The sequence below is a fragment of the Peromyscus maniculatus genome, chromosome 21 (genome assembly GCF_049852395.1).
Source record: "Peromyscus maniculatus bairdii isolate BWxNUB_F1_BW_parent chromosome 21, HU_Pman_BW_mat_3.1, whole genome shotgun sequence".
Lineage (NCBI taxonomy): Eukaryota > Metazoa > Chordata > Mammalia > Rodentia > Cricetidae > Peromyscus > Peromyscus maniculatus.
The window spans coordinates 1559690-1586265 of NC_134872.1; the positions used below are offsets into that span (position 1 = coordinate 1559690).

General features: G+C 43.9%; 1 protein-coding gene across 1 annotated transcript; it reads right to left on the reverse strand.

Moving 5' to 3' along the window:
• Window positions 1-10511: 10511 nt before the first annotated feature.
• Window positions 10512-13902, reverse strand: LOC143266799 (class I histocompatibility antigen, Gogo-A*0501 alpha chain-like). Its single transcript, XM_076558055.1, has 6 exons — window positions 13830-13902; window positions 13324-13593; window positions 12788-13063; window positions 11967-12242; window positions 11732-11842; window positions 10512-10922 (listed from the first exon to the last, which is right to left on the reverse strand). The coding sequence occupies exons 1-6, from the start codon at window positions 13900-13902 to the stop codon at window positions 10918-10920; spliced, it is 1011 nt and encodes a 336-aa protein (XP_076414170.1). The 3' UTR covers window positions 10512-10917.
• Between the last annotated feature and the right edge of the window lie 12674 nt (window positions 13903-26576).

Below are 26576 nucleotides of genomic sequence, written 5' to 3' on the forward strand. Positions count from 1 at the left end.
TTTTCCTTTTCGGCTCTTAATATTTTTTCTTTGTTCTGTGTGTTTAGTGTTTTGATTATTATGTGGCCAGGGGACTTTTTTTTTGGATCCAGCCTATTCAGTGTTCTATAAGCTTCTTGTATTTTCATAGGTATTTCTTTCTTTAGGTTAGGAAAGTTTTCTTCTATGATTTTGTTGAATATATTTTCTGTGCCTTTGAGTTGGTATTCTTCTCCTTCTTCTATCCCTATTATTCTTAGGTTTGGTCTTTTCATGGTGTCCCAAATTTCCTGGACGTTTTGTGTTAGGACTTTTTTGTCTTTAGTGTTTTCTTTGACTGACGAATCTATTTTCTCTATTGTGTCTTCAGCGTCAGAGATTCTCTGTTCCATCTCTTGCAATCAGTTGGTTATGCTTGTTTCTGAAGTTCCTGTTCGTTTAGTCAGGATTTCTATTTCCAGCATTCCCTCAGCATGTGTTTTCTTTATTGTCTCAAATTCATTTTTCAGATCTTGGAATGTTTCTTTCATCTGTTTAATTGCTTTTTCTTGGCTTGATTTGATTTCTTCCCATTTTTTGTTTGTTTTTTCTTCCATTTCTTTAAGGGAGTTTTTTATTTCCTCTTTAATGGAGTTTTTCATTTCCTCTTTAAGGGAAGTTTTTATTTCCTCTTTAAGAGAGTTTTTCATTTCCTCTTTAAGGAAAGTTTTTATTTCCTCTTTAAGGCAGTTTTTCATTTCCTCTTTAAGGAAAGTTTTTATTTCCTCATTGAGGGAATGTTCTATTTCTTCTTTAAGGGCCTCTATCATCTTCTTAAAGTCATTTTTAGGGTTGATTTCTTCTGTTTCTTCTGTCATGGTATGTTTAGGTCTTGCAGGTGTAGAATCACTAGGTTCTGATGTTGCCATATAGGTCTTTATGTTGTTGCCTATATTTTTGCACTGGCGTCTACTCATCTTTTCCTCTGTGTGGTGCAGGTGGTGTCTGTGTCTGAGAGTGCCTCTCTTGTTCTAATTTTTAGTCTTGGTTTAGTAGGGGTTCTTGGTTAAATTGGTGCTATTGGGCTGTTTCTTCAGGGACAGCTGATTTCAGTCGGTGAAGTATATACTTATGATTCTGGTGATCTGGTTTAGTGGCTGGGTAGCGCCTTCTTCTGTGTTCCCAGGTCACGTTTTGTTCATTTGTCAACTCCTCAGCTGATCTTGTTTCTTCAGACTTCAAACTGTAGGCATCTGAATCCTCTCCCAGATGGGTTTCAGCTGAGCAGGGTAGTCTCACCAACACCTCCAAGTTGTTGGGTTTCACAGGATCAGCAGTTGGGCCCTGGGTCGTCCCCAGACAGAGTGTCCAGACTCGCCCTGGTTCCGACCCACGGAGATAGCCTCTTCCCCAGGTGTTGGGGCTAGGGGCGTCCCCATTCCAAGCTGTGTCCGCCCCTCTCCTTCCCCGGGCCTGTCCACCCCTGTAGCCCGCCGCCACAGGCCCACCTGCGTCCACTTGTCTCCGCTGCTGGGCCTGTATGTCCCTGTCAGCTGCCGCTGGGTCTGTCCACCTCTGCGGGCCGCCAACCGGCCTGTATGTCTCTGCCGGCTGCCACCGCGGGCCTACCTACCTCTGCTTGTCACTGCTGCCGGGCCCATCCACCTCTGCGGGCCGCCACGGGGCCTGTATGTCTCTGCCAGTCGCCGCTGGGCCTGTATGTCCCTGTCGGCCGCTGCCACCGGGCCCGTCCACCTCCTCGGGTCGCCGACCTGCGTCAGCCTGTCTCCGCCACGTGGCCTGTCTATTTCTGTGGGCCGCTGCCGGGCCTGAATGTCTCTGTCAGCCTCCGGCGCCGGGCTGTCCACCTCCGTCTACTTATCTCTGCCACAGGGCCTGTCCACCTCTGTGGGCCACCGCTGGGCCTGAATGTCTCCGCCAGCTGCCACCGGGTTTAAATGTCCCTGTCGGCTGTTGCCGCCAGGCCCGTCCACCTCCGCGGGCCGCTGCCACAGGCCTACCTGCGTCTGCTTTTCTCCACCATCTTGAATCGACCTCATAAATTTTTAAATTCGCAATGATTCTTTTATTACAGTTTAACACAGTTTCAAGCAAGCAGAGCATGTTTCACCCAATTCCTTTTGTACTGGCAGGCAGCTGTTTGTGGTTTCAGGGGAACTGATTTCTATTCTTAATTTTACTCTAGAGAAACTTTAAATGATGCTAAGTTCGCCGTCTATTTTCCTTTACACACAATACGGTCACTTAATTTCCTTTACAACTTTGTTTTTCCAAGGTGCATACTGGAGCCTGTGACTAATTATGTAAGTTATGTGACCAAGGAACTCAAGCCTAGCCTTGGGTGTAGTGAAATAATTGTTGTCTTTGATCATCAGCCTGTTTTGCACAGTTAGAATTCATGGCTCTATAATGCATGAAACTTCTTTGTTCTTGTTTTCCATCCTCTGCAAATCTCACATCTAAGAAAGCAGAAGTTAACTTTGGGCCTGTATTTGCCCTTTCTGTATCTCTTATTGGAGTGATTGGCAGAATAACCGAAATCATGTTCCTCATCATCTTTAACAACTGTCCTAGCTTTCTGTGATTTTTTTTATTTTCTTTTGTTTTCTTTTGTTTTAGGCTAAATCGGAAAATCCAATTAAATCATAGATCTAACTAATCACTGACCTTTAAATATCATCTGAATTGTGATCTGAAGTAAATTGCACAATAAGAATAGGATTTCCCCAAGAAACAATCACACTTTGTTGGATACAGTGGGATCCCATCATATAGCAATCCCACCATGCCAAACACAGCAGGCACAGGACAGCACAAGCAGGAGGAAGCACAGCAGAAGCGAGGGGCGTTCTGGAAACATCCTCTGGGGCCTTGCCTCTCCAGGATGCGCTCAGAGTAGCTTTGTTATCCTCTGGGCTGTGTTCCCTAAGCTCCATTGCTGTCTGCAGCTCCTCTGACGTGGCCATCGACAGGGGCCCTCAAGGGATGAGTAGAGACTGATCTGGTCACGACCCTTTTCATTTGTAAGCCTGACTTCAGGGAGGCTGCTTGCCTTTTTCTAGAATTCTTTCTGGGAATGACAGAGATTGGTGGATGGCTAATGGAAAAAGAAACTCCAGGGAGGTGCATCTCTAGAATCCAGCTTTCCCACCTCAGACCCAGCTCTGGGGCTTAGTAGCCTGGAAGTAGTGTCTGGGCACAATGGCTTGTCCTAACTTACTGATCCTTTTCACAACATCTTTCTGAGTTCTGCTCAGGGGAGAATAAGTCAGTAAAACCCATGTCAGGATCTCTACACAGTTAGAAAGTAAATGGACCTCTATGTAATTTGGCTTATGTGCATTTTTTCCAATCCATGTTTATGATGCTATTAACCAAGAGTTTTGAGACATTTTCTTCATTGAAGATATTAATAACTAATTGCATGTAAGAAGTATTGTGCATTCTTTTTGTTTTACTAATAAATGAAGCTGATGGGTCAGATGTTATGGTACTAACCTGAAAGATCCACAGTGCAATGGAGAAAACAATCAGCTGCTCTCCCCTCCACATTTTCAGATAAAAAGTCCCACAGATGTTTGCAAGCCTCTCCTTATTCCAGAGTCTCTCTATCTTCCTCTGAGTTGTCCATAAAACTCTATGGATCATTCCAGCCAGCTAAATGTGGACTCCACCCTCTGACTCAAGGCTTAACTCCATTGACAGTCTTGGAAAGATAATACAACCAAATCTGTTTAGACAAGGAAGGATATTTTAAGAGGACTAAGTATTTCTCAATGGAACACACCTATAATGCCAGCACTTAGAAGTTAGGAGTGGGAAAATGCAGAGTTCAAAGATAAGAAACCCATGATAGAGGAAGACACACAGGCACAGACAGAATCTCCAGGCAATAAACTGCAAAAAGTTGATAACTGCTCTGACAAGGGGTGGGTGATGACCAGAAAGCTCTAGTTTATGAGCAAAGTAAAATAGCAAAAATTAAAGAGCAAAAATGGGAGGAACGTCCTCCTGTCAGGATCCTAAAAATGAAATGGAGACTCAGAGTGACTCAGTGGACCTGTTTGTTCCTCTTCCCAATGTGGCCACATTTAATAAGCATCCTTTCTCTAATTTTCACTGTATGTATGACATTAGTTGCCTTATTGTATTTGGCCAATCACAGCTTATTACCCCTGTCAGAAAACAGGCTTTGACCCTAAAATATCTCTTGACAATTGCATGAAGATTCCTTGGTCAGGGGTCCACAGGGTTTGTAGGACAATGAAAGAAACTCCTCTGTTCTTAGAACCAGGGGCACTTGGAAAGAAGGACTCCAGACACATACTCAGTATTGAAGACAGGTCCCATTTGCTGTAGATACAGGAAGCATAAACAGAGGAGTCTGGGATGCCCACTTCCTCAGGACGGAGGACAACAGCACATATAGCAACAGTCCTCTAGGATATACAGGGAATACACTTCAAGTTCAGGAACAGCTGTCTGGAGCAGTGAGTGAGGACCAGACATCTCCAAAACTATCAGCAACTTAAAGAGGGAAATTTTACAAACCAGAAAAGGAAACATCCTGAGTTCCTAAAGTAGGATTAGTGTGTTTATAGAGGACCCCCACTCTGTGAGAAGGATTTTCCAGAGCCCTGTTTAAGTCAGCCCCAGAATAGCTCTATAATTCTAACAGGAAGAATTATTTAAAGGACACTAAATATACGGCCAGTGATTAAAAACATTGGCCAAACCTCCAGAAGCCTGGGTTCAATTCCCAGCACAAAACATACAACCATCTCGATCCAGACACAGGGTAAACAAAGACTTTTGCCTCCCCAGCCACTGAGCATGAACATGGTACACAAAAACACATGCAGAAAAAATTATCATACACAATAAAAAGGAGCCAGGCGGTGGTAGCACGTGCCTTTAGTCCCTGGTCTCACGGGGCAGAGGTAAGCATACCTCTAAATTGTAAGACAGAACTGCAAGTAGCCAGCTTCAGAGGAAAGAGCAGAGAAATATCATAACTGGAGGTGGTCTAGACTAGTCTTTAGCCATTTTAAAATTCTGATCTTCAGGATTATACTTCTCCAGAAATTCCAAAGGGACTGACAGAGACTTGGTTTCCTGAGTCATGGGAAGATTAACTACTGAGAGAGGAATCTCTAGGGCCCTGATTCTCCACTCAGACCCAGCTCTAGGGCCTGGTATCCTGGGAGCAGTGTCTGGGGACCAGTTGTTTACTGTGATCTCTGTACTGGTCCTGTTCACAACATCCTTCTGAGTCCTGGCCCAGATGCTGATGTAGCTGACAGAATCAAGGAAGGAAAGTAAAATAAAGGCTACCTACCTCACTGAAGTGTCCATCTCTGGCCCTGATTATGGGGTTTCATTGCCTCACTGCTGTGTCACAGTTTTTTATTGGCCAGCTGAAGCCACCTTACCCTACACTAAGCCTGGCTTCCTGGTGATCAGAGATCACTGGGATCTAAGGGAAGGTGAAGGAATTTAGGATGGGAGTTGGCTGCTCTGTCTGTGGTCATGCACACCATGTCCAAGGAAGGCCATGGGTAGAAATAGTAGGACCTGAGAAAGATAATGTACTAATGATATATCTCTGATGATTTCCAATGCAAAAATCACCCCAGTGTCTCACTATGGCACCAGGTGGCCCTCTACAGACCCTCAAGACACAGACATGCAGCACAATACTCCGTATACCCATGGGGAACCTTCTAAACAACATCATACCATTTAAGTTATGGCCACCATTTAATATCTCTAAGATTAAGGACCCGGGTGTGGTGGTATTGTGTTCCCCAAAGTATTGTGTACCCTAATAAACTTATCTGGGGTCAGACAACAGAAAAGCCACTAGATACTTTGGATAGGCAGTGGTAGCACACGCCTTTAATGCTAGTATTCTAGAGGCAGAAATCCATGTGTTCAAGGATACAGCCAAGCATGGTGCCTCATGCCTTTAATCCCAGAAATCAAGCCTTTAATCCTAGGGAGTGATGGTAGAAAGCAGAAAGGTACATAAGGCGTGAGGACCAGAAACTAGAAGCATGTGGCTGGTTAAGCTTCAGGCTTTCAAGCAGCAGTTCAGCTGAGACCCATTCTGGATGAGGACTCAGAGGCCTCCAGTCTGAGGAAACAAGATCAGCTGAGAAGTTGGCCAGGTGAGGTTAGCTGTGGTTTGTTCTGTCTCTCTGATCTTCCAGTGTTTACCCCAATACTTGTCTCAGGTTTGATTTTGTTAGTAAGAATTTTTAAGACTCATGCTATACCCAGGTGTTCTCAGCCTTGTGATTTTCTTGGATCCTATGCAGATGTGACCATCTCTTGCCACATCTCTGTCCCTACAGTCATCATTGCTTAGTTCTGATCTTATATCAGTGTCATAGTTTGAGTCTGTCACCTGGGGCAGCTCCCATGGCTGTATAGCTATTGTATGCCTGCAGGGAAATAGGCAGCATCAGATGTGCAGAAGGAGGGAGACTCCCTCTACCTAAGTTGTCCCTCCCTGCTGACTCTAAGGGCTGTGAGGTCAGATGTGGATCAGGTTTCAGCACTTGTCCAGAGGCTTGGTGCTGTGTCCAGGTGTAGAGGAGGCTCTAGGACTTGCTGTAGGAAGGTCTGCAGGCCTGAGATGGATAGAATGTCTCACATCCATGGGAGAGAACATCTCCACCACATGAACAAGAAACCTGCCTTTCATTGTCTAGGATCCTCTTTTAGGAGGTGTGATTCTTAGATTTACCCCTAGGTAGTGCTGGAGAATCTACCAAGTGCCTGAATTTGTTCCGGGCCCTGGAATCCAGCAAAGTGCAGTATCATGGCCTGGGATTGGAAGGGTAGCTTAGTTTTTAAAAATGCTAACTGCTTTGACAGTGGACCTGAGTTCATTTCCAAACATCAACAAAGTGCTCTTCACAACCTCCTGGAACTCTTGATCCATGGGATTTGATGTGCTCTCCTAGATTCTACATGCACCTCCAACCTATTGGCATATAATATACACATAAACATACACAATAGTAAAAACTAAAACTAAACCACAAACAAATGCCCTCTGTCAAAAACAAGTTTGGGTAGCTGTGAAGTTGTCATACAAGCCCAGTGGCAGTTTGTGTTAGTCTGCATTTCAATTACTGTGACAAATATCCATAAAGAAATTCAACTTGAGGAAAAAAGAGTTTTCTTCATGTGACAAATCCCAGGTCATGTTCTATCACTGAGGAAGTTAGAGCAGGAACTCAAGGGAGGAACTTGAAACTGGAACTTAAATAAAATTCTTGGAGAATGATGCTTATTGGCTTGGTCAGACTCCACTGGACACAATCCAGAACCAAATTCCCAGCCCTTTGCAGAATGAAGAGGAGTTAGGCCCTTCTACATGAATCATTAATCAAGAAAATGTCCTACAGATTAGACTGCAGGCAATCTGGTGGAAGCATTTTATCAATTGAGGTTCCTCCTTTCAGATCATTTAGCTTGGGTCAAATAAACAAAACTAACTGGAAGTAGGGACATAGCTCCAATGATAGTATCCCCTGTAGAGTCAACTGTCTGCTCACTTGGTCACTAAGGATGGTGCTCTTGGAAAACTTTTAAAGCTTCCTGAACAAGAGCCTAGCTGGACGAATCCTTTACATCCTGAAAATCTTCTCTACAGCTGACAGCTCACCTTCACAGTAAGGCTATGCTAAACACTCAATAAAACACTCACCCGACCTGTCCCACGACCATATGGTGCATCACCTATAGCCTGCCACTTGTCCCATCCTGTAGGAACACTGTCCTTTGTGACTCTGGGGAGTGTCTCTCTTCTTTTTCCACACAACATGTGCAACTGAAGGCTGCTTTGCAGTCTGAGACTGCTTGTAGTTCTCCAGTGGTTTCTACATGGAAACAAGTCCTATTTTTCAGTGATAACCCTCAACAAATGTCAGTTAGATTCCATGATCACTGCAGAGTCCATTTTTCCACTGGGAGAGTGTAGTTGAGTTAAGGCAGAAATGCAGATTATGGGATGGTGAACACCAGCCTGTCTGAGCCCTAGGTCCTCTGGGAAGAGACTCTTTCCCTCTCAAACTCTGAACTCACATAGATGGTTCTGGGTCAAAGATACAGGTCCAGGAGTAGCAGCTGAAAAGTGTGGTGTCAGGGGGTCCCTCCTGCTTTATAAGTGGAGTCTGAATCGGTACTGGTCTCTCTTCACTTTAGGACCCTGATCTGGTTTAGGCTGATGGGCTTCTCTAAGAATAACCAGTAGAAGAGAGAAAAAGAAAAATGGTTAGTTATGTAAAAGAAAGAACTCTTAGAAAACATAATTCCCTACAACCCAACTCCTAGCTCTAGCCCAGCTCTTTGTCTTGGTGTCCCTGGAGCAGTGTCTGGAGACAACCTAATTCATCCCTGTCCTGGCCTTGGTCAAAATGTTCTTCTGAGTCCCAACACTGGAGGCAATATGTCAGCTATGCTAGCACATTTTGATTTCAATATGTCTACACACGTTTAGAAATTATGTGGAACTAAATGATAAACCTGCCTACATACTCTATATCAATCCATACTGTCTGTCTTAGGAACTGAGTGTTTTGAGACCCATACTTTATAGAAGATAATATCAAATAATAGCAACCTAGGGTCAGAAGTTGTGCTTGAGGACCAATGCACATTCGTACCTGTTATTGGGGACATGCAGGGCTTGGGAACTCTGATTTTCATGATTGTCCTTAGGAGACAATCATGGCAGAGTCACCACTCCAGTTCTGCTAGCAGAACTGAGATCTCAGACACTTTGGGAATTTGTGGCCATTGCTCTAGGTAACTCTCTTTTCCTATTCCCTGTCCTCAGGATCAATGTGCTCCATTCACTGCATTGGAGGCTTTATCTCAGTAGTCATTTCTTTATCAGAATGGTTTGTGTTCCAAGTGTCACCCCTGAGGCCAGGCCTGGACGATTTGCTGCTGGTGCAGTGTGAGGTCAACCCCTAACTCTCCTCCAGTTTGGACCCTGGTACGAGGTGTACTAGCCAGGATGTTAGGGTAGTATAGATGCTTAAAGAATCAGCAAGAGAAAGAAGAAAGAGTAATGTAAACTCTGCCCACATGTAGAAATAAGAGACTAGGACACTGATACTTAGATTGCGGGATACGGGGAAGATGAGCAGTTTTGTCCTCTCTTGGACAGAGGATTGCTGCCATGTCCTGTTGTTGAAGGACTCTGGAGTTTGCTGGGAAATGTGCTCCTGGCCTGAGGCAGGTATCTGTTCCACAGACACAACTGCAGGAAGATCCCCATCACATGCTTCAGAAACCTGACTTTCCTGTCCTGTTCCCCTCTTTAGGGGCTCTGCTCCTAGTACTGCTTAACAAGAGTTAGAGAATCTGCCATGTGCATTTCCTCTGGGATCCAGAGAAGCACACAAGAGACAATGCTCAACTGTGCCTTAGGGCCACAAACACACTCTCCCTTGATTAATGTTCTATTGGAACTGGAGCAGAATCTGTCCCCCCACCCAGGCATTGTAAAAACATATCTAGACTGCCAATTAATTTAGTTTTACAGAGAATACTATTGATTTTATCTACACATTTACTCTTAATTTCCCCTCTGACCTTGTCTGTAGACAGATTTTAACATAGGATTTTTTGTTTTACTTTGAAGAATTTCCATTTTCATTGAAAGTGACTGAGTGCTCTAAAATCCTATGCGTATGCTTTATGTAACTACTATGACATCCTCTAGAGACTTAAGCAGTTCATCCTCAGATATTGCCCAATTTATATATTCCACATATCTTTCTTTACATCAACCTACTTCCTGCCTGAAATTCAAAACTTAGTTGAGATTTCTGTAGAATGGCATTAACATAGTCTTCTTTGTCCATCCCTTATAATATTACTTTTCTAATAAATTCATTTATTTATTAGATTTTAATGACCTCCTTTGGAGACAGGGTCTCAGTGTATATCCCAGGTTGATCTTGAACTTGCAAATCTCCTGTTGGCAGGGCTCCTCCTGCTGGTGGCACTGACAAATTACAGCCCCTAGGGCTGCCAGAAACCAGGCTTGGACTCTAACTAATTTGGTGAGAACACCACAGACGTAATTTGGACAATGACAAAATGTTCCCTACTTGTGTATGTGAATGTCGGATACAGATGACAATGACACCTGACTCAAACACAGAACTGAGAACAAATGTAATTCCTTTAGAACCATGAAACTCTAGATCTCTTAACGGAACATCAGACTCAAGCCTGAACAGGCAGACCGCCATCATGAAAGAACAGCACAGACACTGGACACAGCCTAAGAAAGGCCTGAGATCCTTTGTTCACATGTCCTGGTGAGCAGGTTTATTGAGAGAAAAGGGATGAGGAGCTAGCAAGATGACACAGGAGGGAAGGGAATATGTGAGAGCCCAGGGGGGAAGGATCAACAATTGTGCACACACGGGCCTCACGTGTCTCCACACAACCTTCATCTGTGACTACAGACAATGGAGTTAGCACAGCACACACGATTCCATAAGGATCTGAGACTTTATTTTCTCTATCAGGATTTACTCATCTTTAGTTCACTAATGAAATACCCACTCTGATAGAAGTTGCACAACCATAAAAATGCTTAATTTCAAGAAAGATGAATGAAGTTGTAGCTCAGAGGAAACTAAAGTTCAGTGGGGGGGGGGGGTGAGTTTGCCAGCCCAGCCTCTGTTGGAGCAGCAATGATGACTGGGGAAGGAATAGTGATCAGTGTATGGATGGGACTTATTGCTGCTTGAGCAGGGCTGAACTCATCACCTGTTCACACTGTGCTCACAGGAGAGAGATAAATAGTCATAGTCAGATGCAGGAAGAGAAGTCATCAGGTCTTGAAGCCACAGTGGGAAAAGATAAAACAGAATAAATCTTGTTAGGCTCAGTCCAGCTGTCTTATCCTGTAGAAGAAAAGAACAAGGTAGAAAGGTAGATCAGTGTCTTAAATGGGACATTCAGAACATCTCATCACACACTCAGACTGTCCTAATCCCAGGAGTGAACACAACCCAAAGTTCTATCCTCTGACCTCTCCCTGTTCCACATCAGGCCCTTTAGGGTGTTACTTTTTAAAGCTGAAAGAGAAGGCTGGACATCATAGAAAATTTACCTCCCAGTAGTAAGTGATACAAGAGCAGATCAAAGCCTCTGAAGATGGCACTAAATGAGGAAGTACGGGCTGCCTGAGAACCTCCATGGCTCCTGTATACACTGCCAAGAGTGTCTCGGGGAAGAGCCCCTAGTACAATGGCTGGCAAGTCTGAACAAGGCTGCCTCACCATTTACCCTTGGAAATAATCTCTTTTATTAGAGGTCATGGAAGCAACAGGATTAGAAGGCCTAGAGGAATCTCCTGGTCCTAATCTCAGAGAAGGTTCCAGAACTGTGACTGTAGTTCCAGAGAAAGATGGGGAAAACTGATAGTAGATTGAACATGAATAGGACGAATTGGATTCCTGGTGGTGTGTTCTAAGTAGGGACCTTTGCATCTGACCTCTGAGGGCTGAGGATCAGGTCTCTGCCACCTCTATCACTGCAGTGAAGAATCTGTTCATTATTTCCTTCACAATAGAGTTAATGTCAGCACATCAGCACAAGACTGAATAAGCAACTGTGTGGAGGAATCTTTGCTCTCATGTGACAGGGCACACTCTCAGCTGGACCTGATATTCCCAGGGAGACTTGAACACAGACCCTGCCCTTTCTTTACCTTTAGTTCTCCTCTTCCATATCAGAAAAGTCACCACGGCTCCCATAAGCACAGCTCCAAGAACCAGGCCAGTAACAATTGGCATGATGGGGACAGAGGGCTGAGGAGGCTCTGACAGAGAATGGAAGGAGCAGTAAGGCCTCTGACCTCCCGCTATCAGTCATGACCCTAGTCCAGTTTGACCAAAGGACACCCACTCATTGTGACAGGCTCAGTGATCACACCTACATCTTACCCCATCTCACAGTAATGGGCTCAGGCAGCCCCTTATGGTACACATGACATGTGTATGTCTGCTCCTTCCCAGAAGGCACCACCACAGCTGCCCACTTCTGGAAGGTTCCATCTCCTGCAGGTCTGGTCTCTATCACATCCATGTTTATAGTCTGGTTGCTCCCATCTCTCTGCCAGGTTATGTTGATTTTAGTATGATAGAATTTCACGGCCCAGCACCTTAGAGTAATTTTCCCATCATCTCTCACCTCATGGGTCACATGTATTTTCGGGATATCTGATGGGATTAAATTGGAAAATTCAGGATTTTTCATTTTTCCTAAAGATCTATCAATGTGCTTGCAACATTATTTTTAATGGGTAAGACAGCCGCTAGAAGAAGATATTCAGATCCCACATATCAGCATAATCTCAGAATAAAATGGGATAATCTATTCCTTGGATAGATTCTGAATCAGCATCAGCCAGCACAGAGCAGGAGACTTCTGTGAATACGGACTTCTGGTTTTGACTGGAAGGTAATTGAGACTCAGAGACACTGAACTCAGACCTCCAAATTACATGGACAGTGAACAGGCATGACAGAGATCATGGTTCACTAGGCAAATGGAAGGGAAATGCTACTTAATTGACAAAGTGATCTATCCTGAGAGAAGGCTTAGCCATATCACAGCCCCTCTCTCTTATTGAATTAGGAAACCCATGAAGCTCTTCCCCCTTTGATTCAAGACTGAGCTGGTATTCAGCTTCTCCCTGAAGAGGAGGAATTTCAGGACAAAGGGGCTCCAGTCTCAGAGCAGATGTGGCAGTTTCTTTCCTTACCTGTTCTCTGCAAAATCTCCTTCCCATGCTGCAACATTGGGAGGAGAAAATGTACACATTTACACTCCAGTAAAGTCTGCACATAATCTGGAAAATCTTCATTGTTCCACTCACTGGCCAGGTAATAAGCACCGACACCAGTAGTCAACCAATAATTCCCACTCACAATCAGCATAAGGGCATCTTTTGGATGGAAGGATAATTTAAATGTTCCACGTCTGTAGTACCCTCCAGGCAGTACATCACAGGCCATCAGGATCTTGAGTGTATGATGTCCTGTCCAAGACCCAACTCTGAGTCAAGATCACAGGGACAGGTCCCTTGGGGCCCTCCTGTGCCTGAGTCCCTCCCTTTGTATGGGCGCATTTAGTTTAAATTGTACAAAACACCAGGTCAGTTACCCAAGGCTCTCTGGAGCTTAGTCTACATGGGTCTCATTTACGGGAGTAAATCTTGGATATGGGGAACAGAATTGGAGAACTGGAGCAAAACTTTTGGGAGCTTGAAATTAAGGATTTCTGATTCGGTTCACTCACCACTTTCATTTTTATTGTAGAAGTAAAGCATTTTCTTCAAAGCATCCTTGTAGATGTCCATTAGGCTCAGGATGTCCTGTGTCCTCTTCTCCCAATACTCTGGCTCCTGCTGATCCACCCATGGTGCACAGTGCTCCAGTCTTGGAGTCTCTGCTCTGCTGTTGAATCTCTCAACATGAAGATCATCCAAGTAGACATCAAATATGAATTGGGGCTCCAGGAGGTGAGGCCCGGTGATGAGAGCTTGCAAAAAGCTCAGAGAGTGTGAACCTAGGTGCAGTGGACCTTTAGATCTAGAGCATCCCAAGTAGTTCCCTATGAAGCTCCCCACATTGCTCCCAGGGGAGCAGGAAACAAGGGACAGGGGTTATAATATAAAATAAACCAAGGACCAGAAGGCCTTTGCTGGGCTAGGTGAGAGACAGAATTTCCTGTGTTGCATCACCAGGGATGGAGTCCTTTTTTCTCTCAGGTTAGGTCCTTTCCCCCCTGACTCCCACACTCACCCTTTGGATTCCTGGTCAGGGCCAGGTTGGCCAGGAGCAGCAGGATGAGAGCCTCAGGGACAATGGTCTTCATCCTGCTTGAAGAGTGGACACTGAGTCTCTGCTAGTCTCTGTTCATTTTATAATCATGATATGGATGAGGCTGATTGGCTTCTCTAAGAATTCCCAATGGTAGTGATAGAGAGCATTGTGGAAGAGGAACCTCTAGGGCCCTGTTTTCCCAGCTCAGATCCAGCTCTGGGACTTTGGACCCTAAGAGCAGTGTATGGGGACAAGTTGCTTACCCTGGTTGTTGTCCACCTCATCCTGGTCAAAATATCCTTCTGAGTACAGCCCAGAGGCCATTGAACCAGCATTTCTCACACTGAGATGTCAGGATGTCTAGAGACTTAGAAATTGATTGACCCTCAAAGGTATTTATGCTTGTGTGGATTATATCAATCCCTGTTCACTGTGGCAGGAACTGAGAATTTTAAAACATTTCTTCATTGAACATTAATGACAAAGTGCATGTAAGCAAAATGTTAACAAATTAATGACTGTTTTCCAAAAGACAATGATATGGTGAAACTAATGGATGTTGACATGCCTGCCTATATTATCCTCCCCTCTCCCATTTGACATACTTGGATTCTATTGTCCTCTTTAGCATATTAGTTTTATATATAGTGAATCTATATTCTCAAAAATGTACATGGAAAATAGTTTTATAGTTTATCCTTTTTTTCATTATATGTGTATTTGTCTGTGTATGGGTGTGTGAATTTGGGAGTACAGCAGTCTGTGGAGCTTGAAGCAGTTATAGGTAACCCTTCAGTAGGAGGAACCACCATACTGGGCTCCCTGTCGATTTTTATATTTGATATTTTACTAGGTTCATTCAGGTGTTACTTACATTATGGAACTCAAAATATCAAAGAATCCTTCATAGTTTGCTACATCTGTGTCCATGGGAGAATCGAATTCCTTGAGCTATTAGATTTTACTTTTCAAAATTAGAATAATGTTGATCAAGTTCATTGTGCATATTTCTTAATGAATTTTTATCCTAAAGGATGGGTAGAGATTGAGTGTAGAATTTTCCTTATTTAGTTACAACTCTGATAACTAGGATGAGGCTCACTGGCTATTCTAAGAATTTATCATGTAAGTGACAAAGTCCTGAAAGGTCATGGATAGATTAAGGAATGGGAGCAAAATCTCCAGAGCCCTGATTCTCCACCACAGATCCATCTCTGTGCCTTGGTATCCTGGGAGCAGTGTCTGGGGACAAGTTGCTTACCCTGATACTTGTAATTGCCTTGTTGACAACATCCTTCTGAGTCTTAGGCCTGATGTTGATGATGACAGAATCAAGGAAGCAAAGGAAACCAAAGACCTATGTCTACCACTGAAGTGTCCACATCTGGTTTCTGATCTGGGGTTCACGGGGCTTCACTGTTATGTCACAATTCTTTCATGGCCACCACATTCGACCTTCAATGCTCCTTGGCTTCCAGGTGATCTTATCTCACAGATGTATGAGGGAGGCAAAAACATCAGGATGGGAGGTTATCATACAGTCCATGTCCTCAGAGAACATAGAGGAGAAAAGGCTGGAGCTGAGGAGGATAATGTGCTATTGACAGAACTCTGATGATTCCCAGCTAATGAATTGTGGCAATATCTCTACATGACACAAGGCTAATAACTCTACAGATACCTAAACCCTGGCATCAAACACAATACTCTGGATACCCATGTGGGACCTTCTAAACACATTATTACCCAACTTGGGAGTGAAATGACCACCATTCCATATCTGTGCAACTTAGGACCCAGGTGTCTTTTCTAATACCCTCCTTTTTACTGAGTCCTATACTGAGCTGGCTTCCCCTTGTCTCATATTTGTAAACAGAGCCATTATTTAATCTTTCTGGTTTTATCTTGGTGCCAGAATCTGTGGCTGTGCCGTGGGGCAAGCCACATGGTTGTATAACTGTGTCTTGGGCAGGTGAGAGATCGGCAACCAACAGGAAATCTGGATGGTGAAGACTCCCTGTGCTGGAGATGCCCTCCTCTGTCTCCAGAGGCTGTGAAGTCTGATGTGACTCAGATTTTATCTCCACAGACTTGGTGCTGTGTTCCAGGTATAGAGAAGGCTCTAGGAGTATCTGGGTTCAAGTCTGCTGGCCTGGAATGTACAGGATGTCACACACACACACACACACACACACACACACACACACACACACAATAGAGAAGATCTTCAGCACATGAACAAGCAACCTGCTTTCCTTCTGTAGTTCCCACTTTTACAAGATTGCCTCTCAGATTTACTCTTCAATAAGTAATGCAAAATCTGCCAGGTAAGTCACCTTGTTCAGGCCCTTGGATTCAGCAATGAAAACCAGGTCAAAATCACCACCCTAGGATTTTGAAAGAAGGCTTAGTTGGTAAAGGTGCTACCTACTCTAACAATGGACCTGTGCTCATTTCTAAGCACACCCAAAGGGTCACTCATAACCTCCTATTACTCCATCTGTGAGAAATTTGATGTACTCTTGCAAATTGACAGGTACCCCCAATCAATTAGCATGTACTACACACACACACAAACATACACAATAAGTAAAAAGTAAAAATAAACCATAAAAACCAATGCCCTCGGTCAGAACCAAGTTTGAGTAGTTGTGAAGTTGTCATCCATGCCCACTGGTGGTGTGGATTATTCTGCTTCTCTATTGCTGCGACAAAACACAATAAGTCAAACCAAATCGAGGAAGAAAGAATTTATTTTGTTTGATAAATCCGAGGTCACAGTCAATCACTGAGCAAGTTAGAGCAGGAATTCCCAGCAAAAACTCAAGCAAAATCCCTGAAGAATGCTGCTTACTGGCATGGTCAGCCTGCCTTCTATATCATCCAGGAACAAGTGCCCAGCCTTTGTTTCATGAACAGTGAGTTGGGCCATCCCACATCAATTATTAATCAAGAAAATGTCCTGCTTACTTGCCCCCACCCCAGGCAATCTGGTGGAAGGATTTTATCAATTGAGGTTCTTCCTCCCGGATAAGTCAATCTTCAGTCAGATCAAAAAAAAAAAAAAAACTAAAATAAAAGTCAGAAGAAGGTTTGAATGATAAAATCCCTTCTAGGCTCAATTCTTTACTCACTTGGTCACATCTGGTGGTGCTCCTGGGAGAAGTTATAAAACTTCTAGTTATCAAACTAGAGTCCAGCTGAAGGAATCCTTCATGTTCTGAAAATGTTCTCTCACAGTCACAGCTCACCTTCACAGGCTATGGTGAGGACCCTAATAAAATAGTCACCTGACCTGTCCCACACCCATACTGTGGATCACCTGTCACCTACCACTTGCCCCCTCCTCTATGAACACTGTCCTTTGTGACTCTGCAGAGTGTCTTTTCTCCTTGTTCCACACAACATATAAACTCCAGGCTGGTTTGCACTTTGAGACTTTTTGCACTTCTTTGATGGTTTCTACATGGAAACATTTCCTTTTCTTATGTAATAGCCCTCAACAAATATCAGTTAGATTTAGTGATCACTGCAGAGTCTAGTTCTCCACTGGGGAAAAGAGAGAGTACAGTTGAGTTAAGTCAGATAAGTCAGTGAAAAACAGCCAGGCCCTTGAAGAGGCTCTTTCTGTCTTGAACTCTGGACTCACACACATAGTTCTAAATGAAAGATAAGGATCCCTAATTGGCAGTAGAATGGTGTAGGATGCAGAACTCCTCATTTTCATTTTTTTCTTGTCCTTTTTTTTTTTTTCTTTATGTAGTCCTGGCTATCCTGGACTCACTTTGCAGACCAGGCTGGCCTGGGACTCAGAGATCTGCTTGCCTCTGCCTCCTGGGTGCTTGGATTTAAGGTATGTGCCCCCACCACCCAGCTTTTCATTTTGCTTTGTAAGTGGAGTCTGGGTCAATACTGGTTTCTCTTCACTTTATAACCCTGATCTCATTTAGGCTGATGAACTTCTCTAAGAATTACCAATAGAAGAGAGAGAAACATGGTTAATTGGGTAATGCAAAGATCAGCCCCTGGGAACTAGGAATCACTACAGCCTGTTTTCTCTCTCCAACCCTGATCTTTGGCTTGGTATCCCAGGAGCACTGCCTGGGGGACAAGGCTTTTCCTTGATCTATATCCTGACCTTGATCACAACATTCTTCTCATCTCAGAAGAATGGGCAATATGTCAGCAATTCTAGAACGTTTTGCTCTCAGTATTAGTACACACACTTAGAAATTGTGTGGACCTCAAGATAAATATGCTTATGTGGTTTATATCTATGGTGGTGTTTTATTTGTACTGAAATGTGATTTTAATTGTATGTTAATAAATAAAGTTGCCCTGGAGTCAGAGCTATTAGAGCCATAGCAAGAGCGTGGTGGTTAGAAGAGCTAGGTAGATTTCTGTGTGTTCAGAGATACAGCCAGTATTGGAGACATATGCCTTTAAGACCTGGAGGGCGGTACTTACAGGCAGTGACGAGGCAGTCATGTGGTTGGGTTTACAACCAATGAGAAGGCAGAACAGAAAGACTATTTAAAGACAGACAAACAGGAAGTAGCTCTCTTTCGGGGAAGCTAGGAGCACTGCAGGAGTAAGTATTTAGCTCTGAGCTCTGACCTCTCGGCTTTCTCTTTTACATTGGTTCTGGGTTTCTTATTTTAATAAGACAGTTGGTTACATCAACATATATCCATCCATATTGATTGTGTCAAAAACTGTGAGTTTTTGACTCACATGATTCAACTCATTCATGATAATATTAAATAAGTCAGATTTGACCCAGGACCATTTGGTCCTATTAAAGGGGACTTGTAGGATTTTTGAATTCTGATCCTTGTGACAGGTGATCAGGTCAGGGTAATGCAGACAGTGTGAGACCACCTACCCTAATCAGCTCAGGGAAATTAAAAGAATGCCTCTGAGCAGCCAGGTATGGGAATCTTTTTTATCTGAGATTAATTAGAAACAAGTTTCTGTCTATCTATGACTGATGAAATAAGAAACCATGCATGCTTTCTGGTGTTAACTTTCTCTTTTACTTCATCTTAAAAAAGGTCTCTGACGCTTTCTGTCTCCACACGGCTCCAGATCTCCACACTGCTGCATAAAGCTACATACCTTTACATACACACATTTTTCACATGGCTACACATCTCTCTTTTGCACACATTTTACTTCTACATGTCTTTTCTGTAAAACTGCGTCTTCCTTGTCTCCACACAGTTACAAATCTCTGCCCAACAACAGGCAAACATCTCATTCACGTAGCTCTCTCAACATACATCACCTTACACAGTTCCGGGCACAGCTCCTCTCTCTACGAAGCAGCAGCTCTTTCACACACACTGTCTCTCTCATACACACACACATCCTTCTGCATTGTTCACTCACGTGTGATTCACTCATGCACTTGCTCTCATGCTTCTTCTTCATCATCTCTCAGCACACACACACACACACACACACACACACACACACACACGCACACGCACACGCGCACACACACACTTCACTCACATTCTGCAGCAGCTCTCACATAGCTGTCCATAGCCGTCTCTCTTCACACCGCCACTGCTGCTCCCTCACAGCCAAACTCTGGACAATTATAAGTTATCTTTTGGGACCTACCCATTCTCAAAACACAAGAGAAGTCATGTAGTTTCTCTTAGACTAGTAATGTCACATTGACCCATGCACATAGCTCTACGTTGGTGAGAGATCCCAGACATTAAACAATTGGCTGAAACTTCAACAGTCAGGGTAGGCACATAAAGGAAGCTACTGCAAAGACTATGTCTTGATGTAAACAGCCTGGCCTTGATTGAGCAATTAACAACACCTGGGAATTAGTCTTTGTGTGTATTCTGTAGGGATAGTTTAGTCTGTTTTGGACTTGTTCTGAGGTCTTTGCAAAATGTGTAAAGGCTGTCTTTGAAACTGAGAATAGTTACTTTCCTGTGTCAGAAAAGGGAAATATTCTGATATTATTTCTATACATCAGAAATACACAGCTTAAACAGATATCATAACCTGACCATCCACAACTATAAGTATGCCCAAACATGTAAAAGACACTACCTAAGGGCTGTAGAAAGCAGCCCACAGCTGTTCTTATCAGGGAGACATAGCAATGGCACCTAAAATGTTACAGATAGAAAATAACCAGTTTCCACAGCCAGTGACTTTACAGCTTTGTCATGTGAGACTCCCCATTGGGAGTTATACCTCAGGTGGGTTAACTTGTCAAACACTAGTTGTCACCTGCTGTACATTGCCATGGCCTTCAGCACCTCAGAGTCCTGTCACAAGTTGCATTAGCAGAAGTGGGGTCTCAGGCACATTGGGAAAGTCTTGGCATGGTCCTAGTTAACATTTCTTTATTGATTCTCTTGCTCAAGTCCCTTATGCTACACCCAGCGAATATGACTATACATCCTGGGACTCAACTTACTCTGCAGAAGAGTCTGAAAATCAAGTACCAGACTTTCTTTCTCTGCAGATAACATAGGCCAGTTGTGAGAGCTATTCTTGGTTGTCACCTTGACTAGACCTGGAATGAACTACTTCCAGAAATGGAGGGAACATCTGTGATCCCAATCGTGAGGTGAGAAGACACCTTTAATCTGGGCCACATTTTCTCTGTAAGCCTTTATAAAGGCAATGGAAGAAGGAAGGTTTTGATCTTTGCCTGCTTGTCCTCACCTTGCTAGCACATCCATTCCTTCACTGGCATTGGTACCTACTTCTGCTGCATTCCAGCATATACTGAAGACCAGCTGAATTCTAACATGGAGAATGAATTTGTGCAATGACCCCTCACATGGATGGAATGTGGGAAGGAGAATTGCTGAGAACAACTAAGGACAGATATTGTGCCATCTGCTCTGAGAGGAGAGCCCTTGTCCCCTGAGGATTCCTCCTCAGCAGGGAGCAGCCTGGAAAACTAACTCAGTCTTTCATCAAAAGGAGAAGAGTGTCATAGGTTTTCTAATTCAACAAGAGAGAGGGACTCTCCAGAGGACTAGGCCTTCTCTCAGGACACTTCACTCTGTCAATTCAGTAGCAGTTCCTTCCACTTGCCTTGTGAACCAGGAGCTCTCTCAGGCCTTTTCACTTTCCATGTGCTGTGGAGCTCTGACTCCAGTGTTGCTGAGTCTCTCTCTGTCTTGACCCAGTCAGAACCAGAAGTCCAAATTCCTAGAGGGATATCCAGAGTCTCCTGCTCTGGGATGACTCATGCTGATCCTGAAACTTTCCAAGGAATACATTACCCCATCTATATCCTGAGATTAGGCTGATGTGAGGGGTCTGCAAAACTCCTTCAAGCCAACTGTCCCGTTCATTCAAAACCTAGTTACATTGGCACTGATGGATCTTCATGAAGGATTCACAATACCTAAATCTTCCAACTTGTTCCCCTCAGATATCCTAAAAATGTATGTGAACAATAAGGCCAGAATGGATGGGAATATCACTCTAAGGAGCTGGGCCCTCAACTTCTACCCTACTGAGATCACTCTAATTTGAAAGAGAGATGTGGGCAACCAGACTCTGGATATGGAGGTGATAGGGACCTGTCCTGCAAGGGATTGGATCTTCCAAAAGTGGGCATATGGTGATATTTTAATTGTACTGAAATGTGATTTTATTTGTATGTTAATAAATAAAGTTGCCTGAGGGTCCGAGCTAATAGCAAGCCATAGCAGAAACTGGGTGGTGGTGGTGGTGGTGGTGGTGGTGGTGGTGGTGGTGGTGCACACCTTTAATCCCAGCTCTTGGGAGGCAGAGCTAGGTAGACCTCTGTGTGTTCAAGGATACAGGAAGCATGGAGACACACACCTTTAATCTCAATACCAACCATCGAAGACCTGGAGGTCTGTACAGGCTGGCAATGACGAGGAGGTCAGATGGTTGGGTTTACAACCAATGAGAAAGCAGAACAGAAAGTCAATAAAAAGCACAAACACACAGGAAGTAGGTCTCTTGCAGAGAGGTAGGACAGCAGCGGCAGTGAAGGGTAAGGTTTTTGATCTCAGCTCTTAGCTATTGCTCTGACCTCTTGGCTTTCATCTCTGAATTGGCTCTGTGTTTCTTATTTAAAAAGACAGTTACATCTACATGGGCATCTGTGGTGATTCCTCTGGGGAAGAGCAGAGACACACATGTCATGTGGATCAGGAGGGCCACTAGAGCCTATTAACATGAGATGAGGTAAGGACAGGAAGTGATACAGGGTCTACCACAGTGAGAATGGGAGTCCTTGGGAGAACTGGATCAGGGTCATGACTGATAGCTGGAGGTCAGAGGACTCACTCTTCCCTCCATTCTTCTGTCAGAGCCTCCTCAGTTCACTGTCCCCATTGGGGTCATTGTTACTGCCCTGGTTCATGGAGCTGTGCTATGGGAGCTGTGGTGACTTTTCTGATATGGAAGGTGAGGAATGAATGTAAGCAAGGGGATGGGTCTGAGTTTTTGTCTCTGAGGACACATCAAGCCCAAGCTGAGAGTGTGCACTACCACATGAGAGCAAAGTGTGATCCACACAGTAGCTTATCCAGTCTTGTGCAGATGTGCTGACATTAAAACTATTGTGAAGCATAAAGGAAATAATGAACAGATTCATCACTGCAGTGATAGAGGTAGCAGTGACCTGATCCTCAGCTCTCAAAGGTCAGATGGAAAGTTTCCTGCTCAGAAAAGATTTTCATGAGTCCAGGTAGTCCTCTTCATGTCCAATCTTCCATCATGTTTCCTCATTTCTCTCTGGATCTGTAGTCACAATTCTAGAAACTTCCCTGAGAAAAGGACCAGGAGATTTTTCTAGACCTACAAGACCACTTGATCTGAAATGACCTCTTTTAAAAGGGTTGAATCCCAGGGGTCAAAGTTGAGGTAACCATGCTCATGTTGCCTCTGAGTATAGTGGGATTCTTCATGAGACACTATTGTTAATGCAGACAGTAGCCCATTGAGTGTCTCTGCCAGGCCATAATTCTTTGTTGAATTTAGTCTTCAGTAGGCTTTGACCTGGTCTTATATTTCTTTCTAGTGGGAGGGAAAGAACCTATGATGTTTATCCTTCAGGTTAGCATTAAAAAGTTATATTCTGTAGGCCTTATTTGGTCCATTGCAAGAATCAATGGATGAAACTTGGGTGATGGGGACTATTGGAATTAGAATAGTTTGAGTGAACGTGTGAATAATTATTCAGTATATCACCATCCATAGACTTTCAGCTGAATTTCTTCTTTATGTTTTCTTCTATAGGATAAGGGACCTGCTTTTTGTGGCATGAGCCATATAGTATAACTTCTGGTGTCTCCTCCTATTGTGGTTTCAAGATCTTGTGACTTCCCTTTCTGGATCTGACTGTAATTATGTATTTGTCTTCTGTGAGCATAATATAAGAAGGTGACAAGTTCAGCCCTGCCCTGAACATCAACAATCCCCATCCCCAACCTGATCAGATGACCTAGTCATCTCTCCTAATCCCAGGAGCAGGGCTCAGAGACCTCCATCCCTGGTTGAACTTAGTTTTCATTGACTGAGAATGAGTTATAACATGTCTACGGTCCAACCACAGAGGAGGCTTCATCAAGAATTGTTGCAAGTTCAAAATGAACTGGGTGCATACAGATGTCCTGCTCCAAAGTTAGTTACTAAATTTAATTAGTTGATTTTAAATTTAAAAATTAAATAGTATAAGTGATAGGAATAGTTCTATTATGCTAATACCAATCCAAAAGAACCTCAACGAGGTATTTGTATGACAGGTAGAAAATATATCAATGTAAGGAATGTGTTGTGTTGAATAAGTAAATCTGGCAATGCCTGAGAAGGAAGAGCTTAAATCCCCAGGGGATATCATAGCAGTCCTTAATGTTGAAGCATTGACAGCAGAGCATCCAATCAAGTTCAATGAAATTGCAAACACTTCAGAAAGGAATCAATGAATCCTCTGTCAACACCCCTCTGCAGAGAGGGGACAGAAGCCAGAATGTCAAGTATGGTGTCACAGGAATTAATAGCATAATCAGAAAAACTAACATCACTGACATATGTAGACCATTTCTGCATTGTGTGACAGGCATAAATTCTGCTCCAGTTACCACAAAACATCCAGCTATGGAGACCACATTAGATGCTTTAAAGCATACTTCATCGTTTTCTCTTGTTTGCTCTTCTGGACTTAGAGGCAGTGATGGTTTGATTGAAAATGCCACCCACAGGATCATTGATTTGAAAACTTGGGGACAAGGGGGCAGCACTACTTGAGAAAAATTAGGAAGTGTGACTTTGTTGGAGTAGGTGTGGCTTTGTTGGAGGAAGTGTTTGACTGGGGGTGGGCTTTGGGGTTCCAAATGCTCAAGCTAGACCAGGACTGCACCTGTGAGCACTCCCAAGATACAGGACCTAGCCATATCAGCCCAGGGATTATAAAGGCAAAACTCATAAAATTACAGTTTTGGGTTTTGCAATTGTCTTTTTCAGCAAAGTAAGTTTGATGGTCAGAGGAGGACAAATAGCAAAATAGCACAGTGGGGCTCATCCTGACTGAAGAGTGGGTACTGGCAGTTTCCTTTTCATTTTATGAGCCTAACATTGGGGAGGCTGCTTGCCTTTTTCTAGAATTCCCTATGGGAGTGCCAGAGACCTGTGGGTTGGGTGATGGAAAGATGAACTCTTGGGGCTGCATCTCTTAGAGTCCTGCTTTTCTACCTCAGACCCAGCTCTGAGACCTGGTGCCCTGGAGCAGTGTTGTCTACCCTGATCCCTGTGCTGCTCCTGTTGACAACATCCTTCTGAGTCTCCTCAGTCTTAATAACTGTCTTGTAGGACAGTGACAGAAACCCTTCTTGTTGTTGTCAAAGACTGGGACCCTGCAGTCCTAGGAAACGTATAGCTCCATTTACAAATGGGGAACAAAAACTAATGGTTCTGACACCAACCTCGATCTGAAATTTGACTGTGAAGCCAAGTTCCCTGGCACTGCACGAGGCTCTGAACATATCTGAGTCCTTCTGATCACAGATCCTGGCAGAACAGATTTACTATAAAGACAGGGACTAAGGATTCGGGAAGAAGACATAGTTGAGAGAGACATGGAAAGGCCAGGGTGGCCTAAGCCATAGATGAGCACATCCCTTACCATACTTGGTCTCTCAGATCCCTAGTCTTTGACCAATGGCAATGGACTTAACTCAGAAAATAACAATTCTATCATGTTCCTATCCTATGTTTTATCTATTAATTTTTAACTATTCTACATAGGAGAATGGCAATAAATGCAAAGCTACATACATAATACCCTTCATGTCAAGCAGAAAGTGTGAGTGTTACCTCAATAACAGTAAAGTACAGTCAGGGATGGAAAGGTCCCAGCTTTGCCTCTGCTGGAACAGGAGAGCAAACTGGGGAAGAGACATATGGTTGGGATGTGGGTCTCACGTTTTTGCATTGGGCAGTTAAGAGACAGGCACTTGGACACAGCCAATGAGGGCAGCAGAATGAGAAGTCTGGAGTTCCCGAACTCACAGTAGGAAAGGGAAAATCTAGAAAAAAAATCTCTATGGCTCAGTCCCACACAAGGCAGCTGTCTCCACCTGCAGAAGACAATAATCAGGAAGGAATTCAGATCAGTCTCTGTGAATAGTGAAACACTGGTCATCACATCACGCATCCAAACAGTCCCAATAACTGAGAGTCAGGATAACAAAGGACTGTGTCCTCTGACTACCTACAGTCCCACAGGCCCTGCAGGGTCTCAACTTTTTAAAGCTGTGACTGAAACCCAGGCATGCTAAGTGCTCTACCTACCTAAGGGAAATCTAAACAAGACCTAGTCAAAGCCCACAAGAGATGGAAGGGATATGGATGGATAAGCTCTTTCCAGAATTCCAGTCAGTGAAACCATAAGGGTCTCTGGGTGCAGCCCCTACCATACTTACCTACAGCCTGACCATGACTGCCCCATCTTTAACCAGTGGGAAGAAAATATCCTGCTAGTATCCAGGGAGACGGTAGGGTCACGATGGTCATGAGGAATCTCCTGGTCATCATCCCAGGGATGTTTCTTAACTGTGACTACAGATCTAAGGGAGGGAAGGAGACAAGATGGAAGAGAATATGGACTGGACCAACTGTCTTCTGCAGGTCTGTTCTCAGCAGCACCTTCCTTTCTTTCTAACCCCAGACTTCAGGGAGTAGGGAGTCCATCACCTCCATCATCAGGGCAATGACTCTGCACATTATTTTCTATGCATTTCACATAGGTCCCAGGCTGAGTAAGCACTTGTATGTGAATACAAATTTCCTCTTATGGACAGAGCACATACAAAGCTTATGCTTGAAATCCCAGGGGAAGAAAACCAGGACCATGACCATTCCTTATCTTCATTCCCTTTCTTTAGTCATAAAAAAAGACCAAACTCCCATAATCACTGTACCAAGAACCTGGGCAGAAACAGTTGCCATGATGGAGATGGCATGCTGAGGATGCTCTGACTAGGACACAGAAGAGTGAGGCCTCTAACCTCCATCTCTCAGTCCTGATCCTGCCCCAGGTCTCTCAAGGGCCTCCCACTTTCTCTGTGAGCGGGTTTTGTGCTCATAGGCAATCTTTACCCATCTCAGGGTGAGAGACGCATGCAGCCCCTCATGGTTCATATGACATGTATATCTCTGCTCAGCTGCAGAAGGTAGCAAAACAGATGCCTACTTCTGGAA

Coding starts and splice junctions, on each gene's coding strand:
- LOC143266799 (XM_076558055.1), bottom strand. CDS start 13,902: ATGAAGACCATTGTCCCTGAGGCTCTCATCCTGCTGCTCCTGGCCAAC. Junction 13,064..13,323: donor CTACAATAAAAATGAAAGTG/GTGAGTGAACCG, acceptor GGTCTTGGACAG/GACATCATACACTCAAGATC. Junction 12,243..12,787: donor GGAGATTTTGCAGAGAACAG/GTAAGGAAAGAA, acceptor TAATCCCATCAG/ATATCCCGAAAATACATGTG.